At 39.3% G+C, this 22,995-nt stretch overlaps 1 protein-coding gene across 9 annotated transcripts in view; it reads right to left on the bottom strand.

Moving 5' to 3' along the window:
* afdna (afadin, adherens junction formation factor a) overlaps nucleotides 1–22,995 on the bottom strand; it is a 109,094-nt gene that overhangs the window by 56,677 nt on the left and 29,422 nt on the right. For 5 of the 9 annotated variants that reach the window (XM_041975298.1, XM_041975300.1, XM_041975306.1 and 2 more), the window contains exons 2-11: nucleotides 17,223–17,418; nucleotides 16,997–17,109; nucleotides 15,166–15,323; nucleotides 14,770–14,930; nucleotides 10,338–10,495; nucleotides 8,480–8,564; nucleotides 7,077–7,217; nucleotides 4,924–4,968; nucleotides 4,037–4,131; nucleotides 1,641–1,888 (exon numbers count right to left, since the gene is read on the bottom strand). In XM_041975298.1, coding sequence (XP_041831232.1) covers nucleotides 1,641–1,888; nucleotides 4,037–4,131; nucleotides 4,924–4,968; nucleotides 7,077–7,217; nucleotides 8,480–8,564; nucleotides 10,338–10,495; nucleotides 14,770–14,930; nucleotides 15,166–15,323; nucleotides 16,997–17,109; nucleotides 17,223–17,418 — 1,400 coding nt within the window. The remainder of the gene's footprint in view (nucleotides 1–1,640; nucleotides 1,889–4,036; nucleotides 4,132–4,923; nucleotides 4,969–7,076; nucleotides 7,218–8,479; nucleotides 8,565–10,337; nucleotides 10,496–14,769; nucleotides 14,931–15,165; nucleotides 15,324–16,996; nucleotides 17,110–17,222; nucleotides 17,419–22,995) is intronic. The other 4 variants (XM_041975299.1, XM_041975308.1, XM_041975301.1 and 1 more) reach the window with 3 other exon arrangements.

Genomic DNA, 22,995 nt, shown 5'->3' with positions numbered 1-22,995 from the left:
CCTCATATGACCACTTATCAGTTTGCATTGCACATGCAGCAATCCAAACAACAATTCATCCGAACCTGTAGCCATCATAGGTCTAAGATGCTGCTCTGCTCTGGGTGCCGCTGCTTCTTAAACACCTGCCTGTTTAGCTGGAAAACCTACAATCTTAATGCTTTGGAAAAAGCTGCAGAAGTTAAATAAAGTTCATGAAATTAGTAAAATTCCTAAATATGAACGAAGCATTAAAAAGCTTTTGAGTTAATTATTCCTTTTTGGTCACAACATCTGAGAATCGGTTCCAGTTAATTACATAAATAACCTCTAACTGTAATCACATGAATTGGACAAACACAGATTAAGCAGGACAGAGCAGACGTTTGTCAGGATGAAAGAGTATGAGCTAAACGGTGGTGTTAATACTGGATTAAAGCTTTTTGACCCTCACAGAACAAAGTCAAAAAAGTACAATAAAACAAAGAATCTAATAACTTAACAGATTTTATTTCAGCAGCCTGTCAATCTTAAATATGAAAGCCCCCATTGTGCTAGAATCTGGCGTCACCTTCTATTCTACTTTTGGAGCCAAAACACAAACCTACGACCAGACTTCAGTGTTTCCCAGACAGCTGGAGGTCTACCAGGCCTGCAAAAGTCTGACACACACACACACACACACACACACACACACACACACACACACACACACACACACAGACTAAATATAAAATACCTGCAACCATCTCTCCTAGTTATAAATGAATAAAAGTCAAGTCAAGTTCACGTGGAGGTTTTTGTTTCAGCTCTGCCCACTTACTGATTACTGCTTCCTCTCTGGTTGGAAGTGCTAATTAAAATCACCTGAAGGGATTTTTCAGCTGGAATGTAAACACACACCAAAGGATTACAAACTGAGGAAAATTTGAGGAACTAGAAAAAAATTCATTTGCATTTATCCTACAGGAGCTTGAGGCGGACCAACTGGTTCCTAAACAAACAGCCTATAACAGCTATAAATACGTACGTGGCCTTCTTCAACACTTACAGATTTATAACATACATGAAGGAAAATAACTCAAGATAATTGAGAATTTGTCTCCTTTCTTCTTGAATTTGATTTGAATGAACACATGCAGGCAGAGTCTCACACACAGACTGCTTTATGCGTGATGGTTACTTACAACTTTCCTGTCTTGCGCCGCGTTAGTCATCCATCAAGTCATTGAAGATTTATACAATCAGTATCTTTGTCCTTCACTCATTCCTAACTTTCTCACAAACTCTTCTCTGCTTGTGTTTTCTCTTTCATTGTGAACCCAGCGAGCGGGAGGCCACACCCAGCACCATGCTGATCAGATTAGAGGGCAGCCTGCCTGCCATAACCCTAGACCTCTGCTCTTCCTCTCCTCTCATTTCCTCATTCACTCCAACCCATCCTACCCGAAACTCCTCCCCCTGTCCTTTCTTTCCCTTCATCTCTTGCTCTGACTGCCAACTCCAAACCTCATCCTCTCCTCGCTTCGTCTAAAACAACAGTTTTTTTTTCCATCCACATATCTCAGACAGTCGAGCAGACAGAGAATGAGGAAAAGATGAAAAGAGAGAGAGAAAGAAGGAGAAGATATAAAGAAAAGAAAGCATCTCCTCTTCCTTACCCAGACTTGTGTCGGCTCCTCATCATGGACGGTTCCCTCTTCCCTCCCTGGTCAAACATCGGGTCCACAAACTTAAAAACGTGAACGGAACCGAATTGCAAAGTGGAGCCGGAGCGCAACACCGTTGTCTCGGTAACGCGCTGCCCATCAACAAAGGTGTCTGCATCTGGGCCGTGCGGCGTCACCGTCACCATGCCTTCGCTGTGCATGAGGTTGCAGTGGTGGGGCAGGATCCCCGGACCAAGCAGCTGAGGACAAAAGCAACAGATACATCAGGAAACAAAGAACCGCAGACACTTTCGTTCAAATGAACTTCGGACTGAAGATGAACATAAAACCTGAATCATCGCATGGTTGTTAAACAGAACAGTTGCTTTCCCAAGAACAGTCATTTAGCTCCACAAACTACAGAAACAAATCAGCTAAAATGTTTGAAACTTACTTTGTCCACTGCTTTAATAGATTTAGAAAAGCTAAAAGGATTCTGGGTAAAATCATCTGTTACTGACAAGTAAATCCTTCTTTTTGTGGAGGTATTTTATTTATTTTTCCTGTTTAAAATCAGACACTTCCAGACATGCCAAAGTCTGCCTGTCGCAGCATCATGTCTTCAACACCTTGACACAAGTTACAAACCACTTCCTTTGTTTTCTATTGATTTATTATTATTTATTTACTACTATTTATCCATTTTTATTTATATCTATTTAATCATTTTTAAATATGTCATTTTATTTTATTCCAGTCTTTTTCTTTATGGTATTTATTTTGCTTATTTATTAGTGTATTTTGTTTGTGAGCAATAGGGGATTAACTATTTTTGATCAAATCCTGCCTTTATACAATTTCTGTTGGCATGTGCTCTCAGCTGTAATGATTCAGGTAAAACAAATCTGCATATTAATTGCTCAGAATTTAATAACTCCTTAAAAAATATTTATTTATTCTTTTTTAAGTTTGTAAAAATATAAGAGTTTTAAAATATGTTTAAACTGTTTAGAACATAAAACAGATAAAAAAAAAAACAGAGCCCCTAACTGTTTACTGATTCTGTAAATTAACATTTAGTTTTATTTTTTATTTAATATCAATCACAAATCATTAAATATAGAGAAAGAGATTGTATCTGCAATAAAGTTGTTGCTTTCACAAGGATGAAACCTTTTAAAGGTTTTTAATAAAAAAAAAAAACCTGTACAATAGAGTAAATAGTCGACTCATCTGGTGTTAAAGAGCAGTGATGGTGGTGTTAATGGCCAACCATGAACTATCCCTCCAACTGCTCTGTAGCTGCAGATACGGGTGTTAACAAAAAATTCTCAGAGACATGCAATCAGTTGAAGCCACGTCCAGACAGAGACAGTTTAGGCAAATCTGCTTAAGTTTTTCATCATTTGGACGTTTCACCTACATGGACCCGGCGTTTTGGGAGCCTAACAAAACAATTTTTTTAGACAGGGTCTCAAAGTGAATAAATCTGACAATGCCACCACTTTGTTTCCGTGTTTACACACCCACACACACGTCTCTCCTGAACTGATGGCACCATGGCTCCACCTCTCCCTTCAGCCGCATGCACAAACTCTAGCAACAGCTACACTAATGGAGGATTACAGCGTTGTGATGGTGCTGCAGAAGCTACCGAGCATCAAGTGGCTTTTACAGCTAAATCTATATAAAATCCAAAATCCTAAGAAACGTCTCTTTATTAGCTCATTTCTACGCCATCTTCAGCTGTGTGTGTTTGTCAGATCGTGGAAGTTTATGTGTTATCATCTGCTTTTTATGTATTTCTGTGTTACTGCGCCCCTACAGGCCTGGTATATGTACTACAGCATTATTGGTGGGTTGGTGTGAAGACATTTCTTAAAACGATTACATCTTTGCAGAAATTTTTTATATCAGTCAGCTCCATCTCCTCGTGGATGGAGCATTTCTTTCTTAATGCACATGTGAAACAAAAAAAAGAAATCTCGAATTCTGTTTGCATTTATCATGAGATTTGCACATGTAGTCGGCCTAGCAGAAGTCACATGACTTATCTCAGACAGAAAAAAAACAAATCAAAGGTGCTTGTTATCCATTTGTTTTTGTTTTTTTTTTATTAGCTTATTTTTTATATTTTGGTTTTTCATTTTTTTTTCTAATCACAAGTCAAATAATGATTCATTATCCAATTGTTCATTTTGGTTTAGGAAATATAGCATTAGAAAAACGAGAACAATGACAACATTCATGCTAAAACAAAAAGACAAAATTAACATTGTTTAATATTAAAGGCTGAAAATTTTCATCAAAATGGCCACAAAAAAACAAAATGTTAATTTATTTATTTTTTTCCCCCAAAAAAGTGAGGAGAAGTATAAAACTTCTGAATTTCAGAGGTTTGCTGTTACCTGGATGGCTCCATCATCAGTGCAGTCTGAGCCGACCTCAGTGATGCTGTGTTGAAGCCGGTAGAGCTTTGGTTTGTCCCGCGAGTCGGACCCATCTGGACACACAAATGTTTGCAGATTTACACCAAGTACGGCAGCGTTTACATCTTCTTCATGTTTTAAATGTACAAGTTTCACATTTAACACATTTACCGTCACATCTGACTGCTCCGAGGCCACTAAAAAACTGTCAATAAAAACTGGCTGACTGGAAATTTAACTGGTCAAGATGTGTGGGCCTGGTGGGCCTGCAGAGCAGTTTCTGGTTATTAGTAAGCAGAGTTTAGTAAAAGCCAAGCAGCACATTAGTTTACAAAAGAAAAAAACTAATTTTTCCTCACTGACTACTATAAGGAAAAAATAAATGAGTATCAGGAAAACCTCCAACTCTTGTCAAAGCTAAAACAAACTCATAATAATAAAGAATTATAGACCACATTTCACCAATTATATAAGTTTATTAATGAATAACTACATGGTAACATCCTAGTTTATTAAAACGCACATTTGAATTTGTTATCTTGTATTGTTATTAATGTCTTTTCTATTAAAACGACATACTTTAACTTTTGTTTTAGACTAAAAAAGGGGATTCATGTAAATTTTAAATGCTGGAATTCGTGTTTTATAAATACTGCAAGGAATTTAAACTGCTGTTTAATCCATTTATCTGGATTTTCTGGTATTCATGCTGTAATAGTGAAAGAAAGTCATCTAAAAAAAATAAAAAAATGTGCCATTAAACATGGGAATGTATTTAACTAATGTGACAAAAAATAAGGCAGACAGGGGCCGTCGACCCCAGCAGCCTGATCAACAAACACAGAGGAGGTGCAGTGCAGTTTTACCTTCTTGGTGCCGATAGGCGTAGTAGGCATAGTGATTCCCTCGGCCTACAGAAGGCAGACAGGCAGGCAGGTACGGAGGCAGAGGGACACATGCACAGACCAACCCCCATCACACGCACACACAATCACACACACACACACACCATGCCATAAGAAAGTGGGAAAGAAAACAGACACATAGCAGAGGGTGAAAATGCAGCAAGGAGGAAAATGCAGCTTTAACTAGTTAATCCATTTACTGCATGGAGGCCACGCAAACTCACACATACACACATACACACAAAGTTTTAAAATAATGTTAAAAGCGATTTTTTAATGTTTCTTGGTCTGAGGAAACGTCTGTGACTTCTCTTGCAAAGCGAAGGGAACCAAACACAAGCAGTCAATAAGGTAAACAAAACTCAATTTAACTGTTCAGCTTTTCAGTGATGCTACAGTGTTGGTATCCATGGTAACAAGCTATTAACATATTTATACCTTTAGGCCTAAAGCGAGAAAGCAAGTGTCTCCATAATCACTTTTGGAGCTGAAGAGAGGGACCAGTTGCTTAAAAATTAGGTTCTTTAAAGAACAACGCCTCAAAAATGTACAATTTCCAAAAGGGGATTGTTGCTCTATAAAATGAAGTTCACTAGCTTAACATTTAAACGACTGACTGTCTAAAGAGGATCTATCTGTGCATTAGCCCTATCGCTTCATTTAGGCTACTTCTAGTAGAAATACTGGATTCACATAGGATGTACAAACTGGACGACCTTCCCAGTGACATGTGTTTTAGGGTAACACTACAGTGGCCATATAAATAAAGTACAAAGATCTTTGTGGGTCACAGCTTCAAATATGCTGACTCAAGGACAGCTCTGACACCTAGTTTAGACAAAAATGAGGGCAATCCAACCAAAAATCAGGTTTTTAATCTACTGCTACTCCATAAGTTTTTATATCAAGTAGGTGAATCCTAAAGCTAAAGAAATAAAAGTGCCTCAGTCACACAAAACAAACACACCCAAGCCCAGCATCCATTTATTAGAGCCAATAAAATCAATGTTCCATTTCAGCTGCCATCCACAAACAGTGACACCCTCAACCTCACACTGGATGCAGATGTGTTAGTATGTTCCTGGATCAGGCCTGCTGGTCACCCATTATCATCTCAGCCTGAGAGTTTAACTCGGTTTGGTGCCAAGCAGTGTGTGTGCGCGTCACCACCAGGCCTGATAAGTTAATGATATGACAGGATGGGACAAATAAAAAGCAGATAAAGAAAGGGATCAGTAGCAAGAAACAAGCTGTTAGGGCAGGACAAGTTGCATTAACAAGGCTCAGGAAGGTTTTTCCAAAATGCCCTGGAAGGTTTTTCATATCAACTACTTGGGACGGTCGACTGCATTCCAGGATTTAGATTTTATTAAAACTTACCTTTTTTGATAAACATGGTCCTTCAACTTCTACTTCAGGTAGTAATTTTCCATCTTTAACCGAAATATATTTTCCAAAAACTCCTGAACGTTTCCTTCATAGTCGCTACTAAGTCTTTGTTTTGTTTTGTTTTTTTACTGCCCCTGAAATCATCATCCTGTTATAACAATCAGAAATTTCACTTTGGATTTTTCCTTTCAATTAAAAAAAATTGCCAAACAGCATTTTCAGCTCCTCAGAATTCTTTCCTCGATGTTACCACCTGAAAAAGAAGCCTTATGATGGAAAGCAGCACTAAACCATACACAGATATCAGGATAGAAAGGTGTAAATGTAAACAATGTACTGGTTGGGGAGCATGTTTCTGATATATTACAATAGAAAAACATCTGATTAAGAAGCTGCAGCTGCTTATATAAGTCAGGAAGAGAAAGCATGGACAACCATGCCAGGAAAGTGCAGCTACATCTACAGTCTGTCAGTGATTGTTGACCACCTGAACCAATTTTTACAGTTTTTCTCAATGAACAGCTGAGAATAGTAATTTAACTGCAAGAATCACTCACAATGACATACTGCAGCTGCACTGCCCCCTGCTGACTAAAGTTTGTCATTACAGCGGGAGTCATCAGAGCAGCAGCTTGTACTGAAGCTACTTCTGCTCCAACAGCTGCTGTGTGTGTGTGCATGTGTGTGTGTGTGTGCGTGTGTGTGTGTGTGTGCATGTGTTGTACCTGGACTGAGCTCCACCAAATAAGGCAGTTTCTCGGGCGGCAGCAAACTATCCCTCCCTCTGAGGCCCTTGTCGTCCACCTTCCTTCCCTTCCTCCCCTGGTAGTCAGGTGGTCTCTTCTTCAGCTGGAACACCAACGCTCCTGATGCATGAAAAAGAGAGAGCTTTGATAATCACAATTATAAGCATAATGGGCCGGTTGTTCAAAAGATTTAATCTGGATAAAAGCTATCCAGATTTGGGAATCCCATTTTTCGGGACAGCGGATTACGTAATCCGGCTTACTTTTACCCTGGTTGTTCAAAGCAAAATAGGATTGGATCACCCTGATCCAAAACCATGTTCTTCAGGATCACCAAATCTGGATTTCTATCATGTAAATTAATGTGTACTGCCGGCCATGTGAAGAACAACGGGTAGAAGAGACGGTTTGCATGCCTTAACTACTTGTGAGTGGAACCACTGGGCGCATGTAATATAATACATGCATGTATTGTCCTGCATTACACTGCGACCAGGCAGCACCTCCCTCTCTGTGTTGAGCCCCATGTGGAGGTACTGGCCCAACCTTTGGCATTCTGACGTGTAGTGAGGGATGAAACTGTTAGAAATGTCTTTTTTTGACAGGTTCTTTTCTGATTATGCAGTGATGAATAACAGGAAAATTTAACACGTTATTTGTGTTTGTTACTGAATTTGTTTGGGGGGTTATTTCGTGGGGACATGATAATGTCATGTTTTTATTTGTCCTTCACTATTCTGAAAGGCTTAATAGGTAGCCTATCCCTATGTTAACCACTTTATCACTGTAACGGTTAAACAAGTCAGGTGCAAAATACAAATATAAACATATGCACTGAATAAAAAGTTCTGTTGTTTGATCAACTGTTTGGTTGTATCACAGTTTCTTCCTGAAGTCCGCCTTGTAATCCTACCCTCTATTGGGATCAGGATAATCCTGTTTTTTTTTTTTTTTTTTATCAAAGTTATCCGGATTCTACTCAAAAGTTTTAAACAACCTAAACTGAGGGTTTTATCCGGATAACAACCAGGATTGAATTATGTGATCCAAGCCGATTTCAGAATCTAGATTTCCTAGTTGAACAACGCCCCCGCCTCAGTATCTCAAAACTGTAATGACTGGGAGACAGCAGAAGGGGGCGGTAACAACCCATAGAAGAAGTAAAAATTCCACCCATAGGGTCAAGAGTAGGGCCTACTTTGGCCAGAAGTAGTCCTCCCACCCTTACCGCCCTGGGTGAAGGACTAGTGGTCATCTAGCCCTTTGGTTGAAGCTACATGAGCACTACTTATTGATCTCTGAAAGGGCCACCTACCCCTTGAAAAACAGAATTGAGGAGTATGAAGCAGGCATTGCTTTGGGGTGAATTAAAAGTGTTTTACCTCTGTCAGCAGGCCAGTCTCTGAAGATCTGTAGCGGACACTCTGTATCATCCAGAATCACTTCCTTGCCCGACTTATCATCTTGCTGCAAATAGAAGACAGATAAAGTTGCTGTGAAAGGAGGAAATATACTGAGTATGTGACACCCCCTGCAGGATGAAAACCAGCTTTGTACATTAAAGTAAAAGTAAAGTCACAGAACCTGGGTTAAATGATAATGTTTACCTAACACAACAATAACATTATATGTTGTTGTATCATTTGTAATTTTGTATGACTCAGTTTGAGCTTCGAGAGTTAATTCACTGAACATTATCTTGATGCTAAAATCAGAAAACTCAAACTTTGATGGATAGTTTCACTGTTCAGACATGACTGATTCGCACAGAGCGCAATGCCTTTTTTGTGGTTAGTGTGCAATGATCTGCAGAAGGAAACATATTTTTGTACTATTTATGTCTCAAACATTCTTTGTTCAAAAGAATGGTCAAAAACATCTACAGAAAAAAAAACCTCCCAACTCCATGTAGCGTTTTCCATTTGTTCTCTTGGAGAAATCCAGTCAGGTGGATTTGTTACACTGGGACTTTATGATGGCTTTACTTTGTAGCGACATTATTTTGTTATGTAGGCATCAAAAGATTAAAATAAATCTAATTTAAACACTATGTGATTTGGATTTTACTCTTTTGCTATACTATAGATTTCAAAAAGCTCTTCAAGTCAGGAGAACTTTGCATGACCTTAGTATGTGACCTATTACCAGGCCTCATGTCAAACACAGTTTTAAGGAACAGAAACGGTTAATCACGGTATTATCAAACTGCAACTTATCAGCTTATGTCTGAAAATGTGAGGAAGAGAAAGCATGATACTGTTGCATAACAGCTACTGATTGGCTGTAGGGATTCAGGCAACAGGTCATTTAAACACATTTATAGTGTGGTGAGTTTAATAACGCATAACAACCATTGTAACTGTAATATCGTGGTTATATAACTGCACCAAGAAAATCTAGAACTGTGACATCCCCACCTGCAACTATGCAGTCTTTATAGATATAATGGTTGGCAGGCCAGCAGACATGCTACTAGCTAGTAACAATGCTCATTGCTCATACTAACTACAGGACTGTCCCTGTGCTTCATTGTCAGCAAACTGCATTTATCAACTGTGTGTGTGTGTTTTGTTTGTGTGTCCTGTCTCTGCAGGATCTTCTGCTGTCCTGGGAGCAGCAGTTGTTTCATATGATTTTTCATAGCCAGTCCATATGAGGGGAGAGATATGAGAGGCACTGGGGAGGGCAGCCAAGTTCACCGTCTCACACACACAGACACACACTAACGCAGAACATTCACCACTGCTGCAGCACTCAGTCTGGAAGAAATTGAAGTGAACTCCTCCTGATGCTTGTTTTTGCTGAGCAGCTTTCTGTGTGTGTCTGCATCTTTACGTGACCTTGACCGTCCTCTCCACAGCCGTTCATAGATGACAAAAGGTGTTAACTGATGAGATATGAGGGTCAAGGTTGTGTTTAGTGGAGTAACAGGAGAACGCATGCATAAGCAGCAGCAGCCCAAGTAAAATCAATCTGGTGAAAATCAGATGAATCAAATTATGACAAACAGATGCTCGGTGCTATTACAGTGACATGCTGGAGCTCATAGAGCCAAACCTAGTTTAAGTTGACATTAATGTGATGAGAACACACAGATTTGATGTTTTTGGCACCATTAAGGAGGATGGATGTGTTTGCTGGCAGAAAAAGAGGGTGTGGAGGCGAGTTAAGAGTGGGATTGTGAGACTGAGATCCTCAGCTGTGGAATGTAGAAGTAGCAGAAAGAGAAAGCGTAATTACCCGTGCGATGCAGTACTCTCTGGGGTTCTCCTTCTCTAGTCCATACTTCTCCAGCGCCTCCACCACAGCAAAGTCGGCTGTGTCTCTTGTGGAGAGCAGGATGGTCTTATACGGGATGTTAGGCTTCAGACTGTCAGCGTATATCCTCAAAGTCCCTCCTGCAGACGGACATCATTCAAACATAAACACACCATTAACACAAAATAAGGTTTTCTAAAAACACATTAAGGGTAAAGTCAGCTCGACTTGACCTGTTTTTACATCAAAGACAAAAAAACAGAACAAAAACTGCCTCGAGAAACAGAAGTGAGGCATCATCAAGTGGTTTCACTATGGAAATGCAGACTAAAGACTCAGACACTTGGACTAAAGAAAATTATTTTAAACCCGTACTACTGAAATTTTGAACACTTTGGTGCCCCCAACAACTAATTTAGCATTCGTCTTGCATCCTGTCTCTTCTCTGAGTCCCCTTCTCCAGTCAGTAAAAGTAAATCTGATGTTGACCCGTCTTATCTCTTGCTCTCACTTTCTATTTCTGGCCATTAATCAAATTTATTTTAGCTTTTTTCGGTTTTCTATTTCTTTTATTTCTTTTTAAAGTTTGTTTTTAATGCACTTTTTATTGCTTCCTGCACCCCGCTGTAATGCTTTTATGTTTTATGTGAAGCACGTTGAATTGTCTTGTACATGAAATGTGCTATACAAATAAACTTGCCTTGCATTGCCTTCTCTCTTTTCCTCTCGCTCTCTTCAATAATGCCCTCTTGCATGTCTTTAATGAATCAGCCATGGTGTGCGTTCAAAACAGCGAATGTGTTAATGGTTGCCGTAAAGCAAAACAGCTGTCACGTGATGCTCCAGACTGGGAAAAAATGTTAGAAGTATGGTTTCTCATCTTCGGGACACTGCTAGGCAACACTGGCTCTAGGAAAGTACATAACAAAAGTGTGCCATCGAATTAAGTTGATGGAACCGAGTTTTAAGGTTGGAAACTTATGTAGTGTTGCTTTAAAGAGCAGCTCTGAAAGAAAGTGTCACTATATGTGGGCTATCGGCTGGACCACTGTAAACGCAAAAGGATCAGAATATTTCATTTTTATTGTTTACTGCAGGTTCTTCCTAAAGAGGGAATGCATGTTACCCTATCAGAGATGTCAGAAGACAGGCGTTACGCCTGCCACATGGCAAAAAGAGACTAGAAAACTGTTAAAAAAAAAAAACATGTCTTTAACCAGGGAGGATATGTCCTTACAGACTGAACAAAACTTTACTTTTTTCTTTTCACAATCTTCTAAAAAGAAGAAACGATTTAAGCTTTCCTATTTTTCTCATGCACAAAAGAGAACCAAATGGGTCACTGTGATTTAAAGATAACTGGAATCCAGGCCTGAGAACAAAGTTTTGCAGTTAAAACCAGTATGAGACTTTTCATTCTGACAAACCAAAGACTAGATAAACTACTTTCATTTTAACTGTCATATTTGCATGGATTGTGGCTATATCTACGAATTAAACACAATGATGAATTCCAGGTCTTTCAATCATCATGTAGTCTTCTAAACACCTTCAGGCTTTGCTATATGAATGTTCCTGGAGGAGAAATTAGATGCATAGAAATAATTTCTAGACAGATGTTAATATTTGTGGTTGGGGGGTTTGGGGAGGGGGTCTTGATGAGCATTTTTTGTCCATCTTTAATCTTTCTTAAAGAATAAAAAAAGGGAAAAATATATATTGCTATGCAGCTTGGAGTATTCCACCTCTGCACAGATTAAATCTTCTCAATTTTTCCCTCTGATGTCTTGTGCTGAGCCATAAATTTCATTATCAGTGAGTCTCCTGGGTTGTTGATAATTAAGCTTATAATAGAGGGCGATTCCCAGGTGGAAAACACAGAAACCCTCTGAAACATCAGTTAGATGAAAGGATCTAAACCCCATGAAAGCCAAAAGTATTAAAATCAAGGGTGTGAGCACGACTAAGGTCACAGTCATTGCTGTGTGTTCATCAACAATACAACTGCTTTTACAGATCCAGTCATGCAAACAGAATATGATGTCTTCTACAGCGTTGGCTTCTAAAGGTACTCAAATACTTAGCTGTGTTGCAGTAAGAATGAAAACCTAATGTTGGTTTAATATATATAATACACCATTTGGAGGGATACATAGACACAAGACCATCGTGTGTCAACTGAAAATGATCACGTCTGCAAATCCCACAAGAGTCTGCAGCAGGGCAGAACAGGATTTTCAGAAGCATTACATAAATAGAGCTGTTTTCTTTTTGTTTTTTGTTAAATAGCACTTTCTGCTGGGGGAACGTCACTGTCTGACCACAAGCCATCCCGTCTGTGTGTGTGTGTACCGTACGTGGACGGTGGTTAGAGCTGTTTTTAGAGTTGGTTTGCTGGTCCATCTGTCTGTCTGGCAGAGTGATTAGGTAATGCCTGAGTCACACAGCCAACCAGTCAGCATGTTTGTGTCATTCATTCAACACGTACACGTCTCAGTGAGTGTAAACAAGTCAACGTGAGACTTTCTAACAACATATGGCACATCTGGGAAGCAACTGATAACACAATGCAGAATGATTAGTGATTACTCTGAAAACACAAATCAATTTACTACAAACAAAAGAAGGTGAATACCGATCAACATGCATGAAGAGCCTGAGTTGTGTTGTATAAGCACTACCAGCAGTGATAACAGCTGCTGAACAACTTAACCTTCAGTGTATGCGAGTATTCATGTTTCCCTATAGATGCTTTGAAGCGCTGCCAAGGAGCAGCGGTGAACTGTGGTGTTCGGGTCACGCTGCAGATTAACTCCAAGGTTCACATCAGGTTTTATTTAAGCAACAACAACCAGGAAATTAACCCCTTTACTCATTATATTCACTTTCTACAAATTCCTTAATTAGTCGTCAAGCATTCCCGCAGCACCATACCGCCACCGCCATGCTCCACCAGTTATTTTTTAACTTGAACAAAGTAATGCGCTGTTTGTTAAGCCACTTAACACAAACCAGTGAGCTGTTCATGCATAAAAATGCTCCAAACTCAAGGAATGAAGCATTGTTCTGCAAAAATATAACTTAGCAAAGACCCAATTATAAACTTGATTTTTTTAATCTATGAAAAAAACAAAGATAACAGTTTTAACATACAGGAAATAGGTTTTTTGCACAAAGCTGAAAATGTGGCATATAAATATAATCACAATGTTAAAAAAAAAAAAAAAAAAAAAAAGAAAGAAATCCAGGTCGTTGAGTCATCCCCGGGTATTGTAATTAATTGTAAAATAAATCTGATCTGATCAAAAGATGTCAACAGATAATGTATTAACCAGGAAATCTGGACTCGTTTTGTTTCTATAATCGATTGAATAAATGAAGAATAAAAACGAAACAAAGTCTTAACATTTTCCTTCATCTACTGGTTTTATGGACTTTCTGTTAAGGACTGGAACCGCCTAAATAACACTGTCAGGATCTGTTCAAACATAACTGGAGTCAAAAAGAGAAATTTGAGTTCACTCTGGAAGACCCAGGGAAAAAAAAGGCCATCACCATCATCAGCCACCCCATCACATTACGGCTGCTGAATTTGTGGTGATGGCTTCAAGTTGCCACTCCCAAACTCCCTTAAGTAAAACAAATCATTTCTCCAGGTAATTTATTTCTTCAGCCATCAAACTACTGAACTCTGACAGAAGGCTTTAGACTTTTACCCATTTTTCTTTATAATTTTTATTAATATGCCTATATTTTTTATGTATTTCCTGTACTTAATTCTGCTCTTATGAAACGGTCTCCTTGGAGGAGGACCGAGGTTCCATGGACTGGGATCAAACCACTGACCTTCAAAAAGGAAGAAAACCAGCAGTTTTGCAAAATTTGGGACTGGGATTTACTGCCAAAGTGGCAAAATCCAGAGGATGTCTCCACAGAGGTCATGTACCCATGTTGGTAAAACAAGGAACTGAACAACAAGGCATGAATTTTTAATGTACCTGTATATGTAATTTTGTCACTTTGGTAAGTGAAAGCCTGAATCTCTTTCTGTCACAGTTTTTCATGGTACTAAATGTTTCTGCTCAGGCTTTAAATTTCTCCAGTAATGAATCTGGACAGACGGCTGTCTTATTCCTTTTATTCACGTCAATGAATCCCATTAAGCCCAAGGGAACTTTTAATCCATCAGCACTTTTTTCATCCTTTCACACACACAGAGACTAAAACATCAGTGTGAGAGGTCGACGGGGAAGTCATCGGCTTGCCTTTTTTATTTTTTATCCTATAACAGCCACTAAAATATGAAGCCAATGAGTCTGAAATATGCACAGCCAGATGAAGAGTTAACAAATGGGGGGAGGAGGGGATTTGATTTACAATCACACTAGTAAAACCAAAGTGTGATTAGGATTACCGGAGTCTGGCCTTCCATCGCTGCTCATGAACTCCTGCATGCGTTTCTCCAGTTTCTGCTGGCGTCTCCTCTTCATTACCACCTCTGGGTTTGAGATTGTCCTGGTAAAGCTGGTCTCTGGCATGTCCTTGTAAACCTCGGCCGCCAGACGACTGTTTTCACTAAACCACAAAAAATTATGGAGATAAACAACGGTGTAGAGGACAGAATGATTGGGGAAAAAAATAAGACAGATGGAGGAGGAGAAAGGTCAGAGTTTAAATCACTACTCCTTCCTCTTCTGGACTGCTCTGTGCTTCTCTTGGCATCAACAAATAACAAAATCTTCTCAAAGGACTGAGAAGATGTAAGGGCAGGGCAGTAAGATGGATGACTGTGAGTGTGTGTGTGTGTTACCCGTCCTCGCGGCTGAGTGCCTGCTCATCTCCATCGGGAATCCGAGTGAACTCTTTTTCCCTCTTCTTCTCCTTTTTCTTCTCTTTTTTAGACAAGGTCCTCTTGAAGTTCTGTATCACTCCGTCCTTCTCCTTCTCCGGCCCATTACTCTGACTCTTCTGGTAGAAAAAACAGGAAAATATGAGAGAAAAGTGCCACAATAAAAGGGAAAAGTCTTTGTTACATCAGATCACATGAAGCTTAAAGATGGCCCTGCAGGGTGAGCCATAGCATGTCATAACATGTTGATCAATGTGACACTACTGCTGATGAGTAAACCAAAACAAACTGAAATAGCAAGTCAAAGGAGCTAAATATAACCTGTGGAATTCAAACAAAGTTGTGAGAACAGAAACTTTGTATGATGTGAACTCCAGCACATATCATAACCATGACCAGGAACTGCAGCTCCCAGGTGAGCAGCAACCAGAAAACAGTCTGTCAACTCATAAAACACTTGGAATCCATGTTTCTTTTTACAGATTCAGCAGGTATCAACACGATGTCACAGCTACATTTATTAGACTTTTTACACTGTGTGACATGCAGTTATAAAAGCTGCCTTTAGTCTGATTGTCTGTGGAGCTATGTGAGGGACATATGATCTGTAACTTGTATCTCCATGTTTGTAAGTGTAACAAGTACTGAGAAAAGTCAAATTTACAGGAATGAATTAATTCTGTGGAAAAGCACGTCCAGCTTCCTAAAGGTGAGTTGGTTTATAGATGGGTGTCTTTCTGCATACGGAAAACATGTTTGTTCTGCTAGCTAATTCTGCTAAGTGTCCTTAAATGTTTTATTTATCTATAACCAACTCACCTTTAGGAAGCTACGATGGTTGTAGCTGTACTTTCACACACAACATAAAGTTTGGTTGTGGACACAGAAAATCTTGGGTTTAAATTGTCTTGCCGAGATAATGCCAAATTTAGATTTTTAATATGGAATAAGTAATAGAATAAAGACTGATTCTCTGCCAAACAATACTACTCTGCATCACATTTCTTCTTATGTTTCATTGTAAGCCTTCGGGTGCATGTGTTAGTGGGATGGGGGGCCTTGACATCATTCATGTGGATAGAAAGGGGACCTGCAGAAAAAGTTTGGGAACTACTAAAGTAAAACATCCACCTGTAAACTATTTAGCAGCTTATTACCGCTAAAATTAGCAGCTAACGCTAAGACCACAGCATATTCAACAAAGACTGGATGTTTTGAAAATAACGGGAAGTGAAATCACCGTGCACATATTCCAAAATAAATCCTATAATGGACTGGTAAATGTAGACAAGGATTTTTGAATATCCAAAGTGTCAGATTGGATCATTACAAGTATCTGATTACTCCCAGATATCTGATTTTGATGGTCATGTAAACAGGCTCAATGTTTTTTTACTTAAAAGACTTGTATTTTAAGGCTTGTGATATTTACTTGCATTTTCTGACTTGGATTTTTAGATTTGAAATATTTACTTGTATTTTCTGACAAACCTGGATTTTCTAACTAGCAGAATTAAGCCATACTCATATATTTAATTTTCACCTGTACTTGTTATACTAAAGAAAACTAGAGGTAATAGCTGCAAAACATCCTTATCATGGCTCCATAATTCTACAAATAGGACACTTTTCCAATTTTAAAGATTTACAACACATCAAGCAACTCCCAGCCTAAAGCATGTGCTCATACAGAGGGAATGCTGTCTGTACTTTTAAATTCTGGGTGTAGATTTGTTTTTCTTTAATAGGCAGCAGATGAATGAAGAACAATTTGGCTCACTGGTAAGCTCACCTTGGGCAGGATGTCGTTCTCATTCTTCAGGACGAAGCGACCCTCCCTGTCGTCTTTGTTCCAGTTCAGCTGAACAACAAGAGGCTTCTCGTCCAGATCCAGCTGACGCTCTTCTAACACGCATACAGAGACACCGGGTTATTTGAGAGTCAGCTGTATCTCGCTATTTGTTAAAGTCAAACATTATTTATCCTTGCTTTTGTAAGTAAAAAACTTCGGCACTCACCGCCACTGACGTGGACCTCGTAGAGGGAGTATTTCGGGGAGGAGAGCATCCTCATGTCCGGTCTGAACTTCTCAGCTAACGTCTCAATGACGTCCTGCGTAGTTGCTGTGCTGGAGACTCTGATGCATTTTGTGGCAAAGTTACCGGCGACCCGGTCCTGGAAGTAGAACCGCATCACACCATGGAACTCCAGGTCCTTTTCAAGAAACAAGAGGGGGAGACGGAGAGTCCATCATTTGTTTATAATAGATGTAAACTCAATAAATACAGACTGAATCAACACAATTATGTTCACATGCAAGCTACAAACAAATTTCTGTGAATGCTTGGATGTTCACATTTTAAACAACTGACTGAATGCTTATTTATTTTTGATTAAAAAGAAGCAAAAGTGGGGGATCCAGCAAGCCTGGTGGTTCTGAGTTAATCATTATATTTGCAGTTATATGTAGTTTGATGCAATTCTACTTCATTTAAGAGTGTCAGGTCCAAATTTCCAGTTAAGACTGATAATACCACTAACTTTACTTCAGAAGAACTTTCAAGCACAACCAAATACAATCTGATATCAATTAAACCGTTTCAAATGAGAAAACTTTAAATTTACTCGTGAGGAAATGCAGCTTTTGTTTTGAGGAAATGTACGTTTCCCTATAATTCATACCAAATGACCCAGGAAACAACCTCACTTCCTGACTTGTAAATCAAATCAACCAGCTGTGCTTGAACTTTATTATCTAATTTACCTGAGCTCATGCTACATGTCTGTTTTACGCACATGCTCAAACACAGCTGCTGCTCTGTAGACACCCAGGGGCTATCTTCGCAGCAAGTGGACAAATTCATTTCCTACATGTCAACATTTCCTTCGGCACAGTCTACCATGAGACACATACACAACCGGTACTGTGTTGACCCAGCAGCTGTAGCACACACCCCTACCTACAGACACCAGCTTCAAATTTCACCATAAGTGAACATAAAGATCCCAAAGTCTGAGAACTTTGAGTCTTAAAGTCTTATACTCAAAGACTGAGCATAACGTCTTTTGACATTGTTTAAAATCCCAGGTTTTTGCATTCAGAATATTTTGTCTATTTCTTGAAGATATCCTAAATTAAACTAAGGTTAGCTAAGAAAACATGCTCTGAGGGAGTAACCTACCCCTAAACGGCTCTAAGGCTTCCCTCATAGAAATTATTATATTTTTTTTTATGTCAGGAAGGATGCAGGGAAAGCCTGAAGACATCTCATAGGACAAAGATATATCCTCTGTCAGGAGTCTGCTTTTGAATTTTAAAAAGAGTTCATGTCAGCATTTGAAAAGGGGAATGTCAACAAACAGCTAGCTAAGGTGACAGATCAAGCATTTGTGAACAGCCTGGAGCTGATGCTGCGGAGTGTGGGCAAGAAGATTTGGATCTAAGTTTTAAAATATAGTTTAACTCACTCTATATTCATACAGTTAGATGGAGATGGTAAAAGGACATGGGAAATTTTGAAACAAAGAAGAAATTCCTCTGATTTGGTAAAGACAGTCAAGCAGAGTGGAAGCACCAACATAGTTTCGATAGACAGCAAGGGTGGAGTCAGGAATGTGTGTGTGTGTGTGTTGTGATTTACTGCTGGAATGTGGGTCATCGAGGGTTGCCTTGTCAAGCTTGCGTAACCGTTAGTAACGGTTACTGTGGAGACACTAGTCCTCTTGGGTTCAAACAAAGCCCAGCTTAGAGTTAGCAGTGGATAATTAACATCGTGGCCAGAACTACAATCACCTCCCAGCAGCTGCGAAGGCCCAAGTACAATCGCATGTAGCTCAAGTCCAGTGTTAAAACAAAACTCCACCATACTCTGCTTCTACACTCACACTTTTCTAGACTTTGATCAACTCCAGAAATTCTACAGTAGGTTGTGGAAAAACCTTCCATCCTTCCAGAAAATGGCCCAGTTCAACTCACATTTAATGGCCTTACACCACTTAAATCTGAGGAAAAAGATAAATTACAGTCCTAAAAACCAGAGGCCTCATGTGTGAAGGACTGCGTAGCTTTCATACTTCTGTTTCCAGCATTTACGAGTAAAAGATGGAGCTGCATCAGATCCTAGCGGTCTTGGGTTGATCATGTTTCTATCAGAACTTTGTCTTCTGTTGGAGTTGTTGGAGTTCTTCCACATCTGACAGTGAGAGACATGTTTTCCAGAGCTGCCTATCGTCCTACATGTGCATATGTTTAGGTTGTGTTTACCCACAATGTCCTTTCCATTGTAGTTTGCTTCCTGTATTTGGTTCACTTAAAGCGAATCGAGACCTACATTTGTAGGCTGACCAGAGTTCACTTCTTTACTCCACATCAGTTTATTTGCGCAGTCAGATTCACAGTCAACCACCGTGTCTTGTTATGTTCCAGGCACTGCACCTCTGCAATTTTAAGATCCACCTTTTGCGTTCCTCAATATTGTATTAACAGTCAAAGAGTATTTTTTTAAACATTTTTACATTGATTCTGAATTTTATAAAAAAACACTTTTTTAATATAACCCCGTACTCTTGTTCTTCACATTATATTAATCCATCAATCAAAGCCATGGTCTGAAGATGCTAACAGTATAAGCACAAGCCAATACAAATTTATAAAATTAACTAACTAGAATAATGCACTTTTAAGTCCACACAGCTTTGCAACATGAAGTAAAACTGAAGCACCGTGTTTTGTGATGCATTTCCTATAAAATGCAAATCGAAATTACCATTAGAACCAATCACATATCACAGTATGGGGCTCCAATAAAGAAGTCAATGACTGGATATTGAAATGTCACTATAAAGTTACATAAATACACTTACAAGTCTATATATGTACAGAGAGTGTAAATCTGATGCATTGAGTGGTCACCGCCTGCTAACTCAGGGTGTCCTTCAGTTGATTATAGTTCAGTCTTAAAAAAAAAACTATGAAAAGCAAGACAGCATCTTGTGGAAGTGAACTTGCATCATAGAGAACAAAGAAGTAAGAAAAAAAACTTGATCCAACTTTCCTGATTATGCACTCCAGAGGCTCACTGAACTTCCAAGCATATAGTGCAAAAAGCTGAAGGGATTACAGAGTAGTTGCTCAATTTCATCATACATGGATAATCAACGCTGCAGAAACAGACAACACCAAAGCAACTGTGATGAGCATGACTTTTTTTATTAAAAAACAAAAACAAAACAAAACTGCTGTATGCCAGAAGAAAGCAGCTTTACTGACCCTGGATCTTCTGCTGGAGCTTGCACAACCTGGAGGTCTAAGCTTTAATGATGCAAGAGAAAGTCTGCAACACTGATGCCAGTTTATGTTTTACAAAAACCAAACTGATCTTACTCAATACAATGTTACACTGAGACAAAATCCTTTTTACCCAGGACTCAAGCAACTTGGAAGGTTTTTAGTTCCTCAAAATTTCCACATGTGGAGAGTGAGGACTGTTTTTATTATGTTGTTTCAGAGGTTTACGATTAATTAATTACAAAAATTAAAAAAATTAAGGCATTTAATCACAGTCTGAATTCCAAACAACGCAGAACGTTTGTCAGTGCACAGGCTCCTAGTACACCGAATACACTGGTACACGCGTCATTTCTTGGCTAACAACTTAGCTTTAGTTTCAGACCCCTCTACCAACTCTATTTTAAAAAAATTAACAAATCTAGCAACTTTTTCTATTACTATTCTCAATGAACGCTGGGTGCTGCAGCAGGCCCCGCCTCCATCCAAAAGAAAGAGGCTCGGTCCTTGCGCAGGATCACCATCGGCTCCCAGCTGCAGCAGGAGATGTTAACCTCTGCTTTAACCAGACTGAAAGTTAAACGTTGCCACTGGCTGATCCCACCCTGGCTTACCGTCAGATATTAATGCCTACTAATGAAGAGTGTGGAAGAAAACTTTTAAAAGGTTAAAAGTACTGTTGTAGACTCTCAATCAAAGAACAGCCAGAGCATCTATGTAAAGTACTTAAAATGGAACTTTACGGCAGTTCAGTTTTGGGCGGGGATATTTTCTTTCTTTTTGTACTGCTTTGAATTGAAACAGTAGTTTAAATGCCTTTTTCCAAACATTGCTAGAGCTTGAGTTTACAATATTAATGTCTTTGTATTATTTAATTCAGTCGACCACAAAAATCCACTTTAAGTATAAAAATAAAATTTCGACTTGTGGTGCTATGCGACCATGCAGAAGGGAATTATACATCTTTGTGAATCTGAGTGTTTGCATCCCAATCTTTCTCCTTCACTGTGAGGCAGAGGCACAAGCAATGACATTCACATGCAGTGAGCAATACTTAAGAATAAACTTGTGAGCTTGAGAGACAAGACTATTTATGACACACACAGACAAATACACACACACAAAGTAGGCCAGCGCTGTAGATAGCTGATATCAGTCAGATGTAACCTTATGGAGAGGAGAAGGAGTGTATATTTAAGTTCGTGGTTGACACAAAGCCATGTTTGTGACAAAATGAATACTTCTTTACAGATATTTCTGTTAAGAAAACTTAAACAATAGACCCTGATTGCAGCCAATAGCTGTGTTTACATGAAGCACTTTTGAGCCAATCAAATAAAAATGTGTCATGTAAACACCTCGGCTTATCCAATCTGAAGGAATTTTCTATCCAATCAAGACGGGTGGCTAAAACCTTTTCATGAACTGATTAAAGGAAAAAAATGAAGGGTGAACTCATGATTGTTTCTGTGGTGCATGTCCTTTCTGTGCATGCTTAAACCATGTGGGGGGTTAGGTAATGTGATTTGTTTCAGGAAAGACTTGAAAACTGGTGGCTGCAAAAAAAGAAGTGGACTGTAATGGATTCAATTTCCAACAAAAGCGTAACTCCTCACTTCCACCAGATGCGTGTGCTCCACGTTACAGCTGCTTCACGGTTTTATTCCGACCTCCATGGCTTGGCAATCTACACCAGGAGCATGTCAGGTGCAGAGCGCCCGCAAGTAGGCCTGTCACGATAACAAATTTAGCTGTACGATAAATTTTCTCAGAAATTATCGCGATAAACGATAATATTGCGCAGAGCGCTAATGTGTCATTTTGAGACCATTCTCAACTAATATAGTGACATATGCCGTAATAATGCAAGTACACATTTTCAAAGGTCAATAAACTAAATAAATAAAAGCGCCTTTTTCACTGTTGCATCTTCAAATAAACTCCAGACAAGTAGACAAGCATGCCGGTTTTAATGACGAACCAAACTTCAGCACTTTACATCGAACAAAAACCCGTGTTCTTCTTCTGCTCTTCAAAATCTACTGCTTGTGAAACAAAGTCATTCTGCCCTCTGTTGGCCTTATAAGTAACTACAACCCAGCAGTTAGCTGGGATACCACATTCACATACGCCGGGACACCGGCCCAAAAGTTATGCGGCCCACTGGGAATCCTCCCAAACCTCTCGATTAGCCGGCATTGCTCTTAATGTGTATTTTGTCATATACGGTAGTATATAGGCTGATTCTATTTGCGTAATGTGCCTGCGGATTACAGGGGTTATTACGGTAGACCAGGAAGTGGGGGCTTTGTACTGACGTCGTAAGCTAGAATGTGTGTGTTCTGCTTACATGTGGGAAGCAGCGAAACAATAAAAGAGGAGATGCTTGCATCTATTATTTACATATTTCAGCATGAGAATCGGAGGTTTAGCGCGAGAGCGTGAGAAGCCACTTAAATACGCAAGTCTCACGGCCATTGCGTGTTGGCAGCCATGCAAAACAA

This window comes from Melanotaenia boesemani, chromosome 22 (assembly GCF_017639745.1).
Source record: "Melanotaenia boesemani isolate fMelBoe1 chromosome 22, fMelBoe1.pri, whole genome shotgun sequence".
NCBI classification, from domain to species: Eukaryota; Metazoa; Chordata; class Actinopteri; order Atheriniformes; family Melanotaeniidae; genus Melanotaenia; species Melanotaenia boesemani.
The sequence above is the reverse complement of the archived record's forward strand: the minus strand, read 5'-3'. Positions and strand labels throughout refer to the sequence as shown.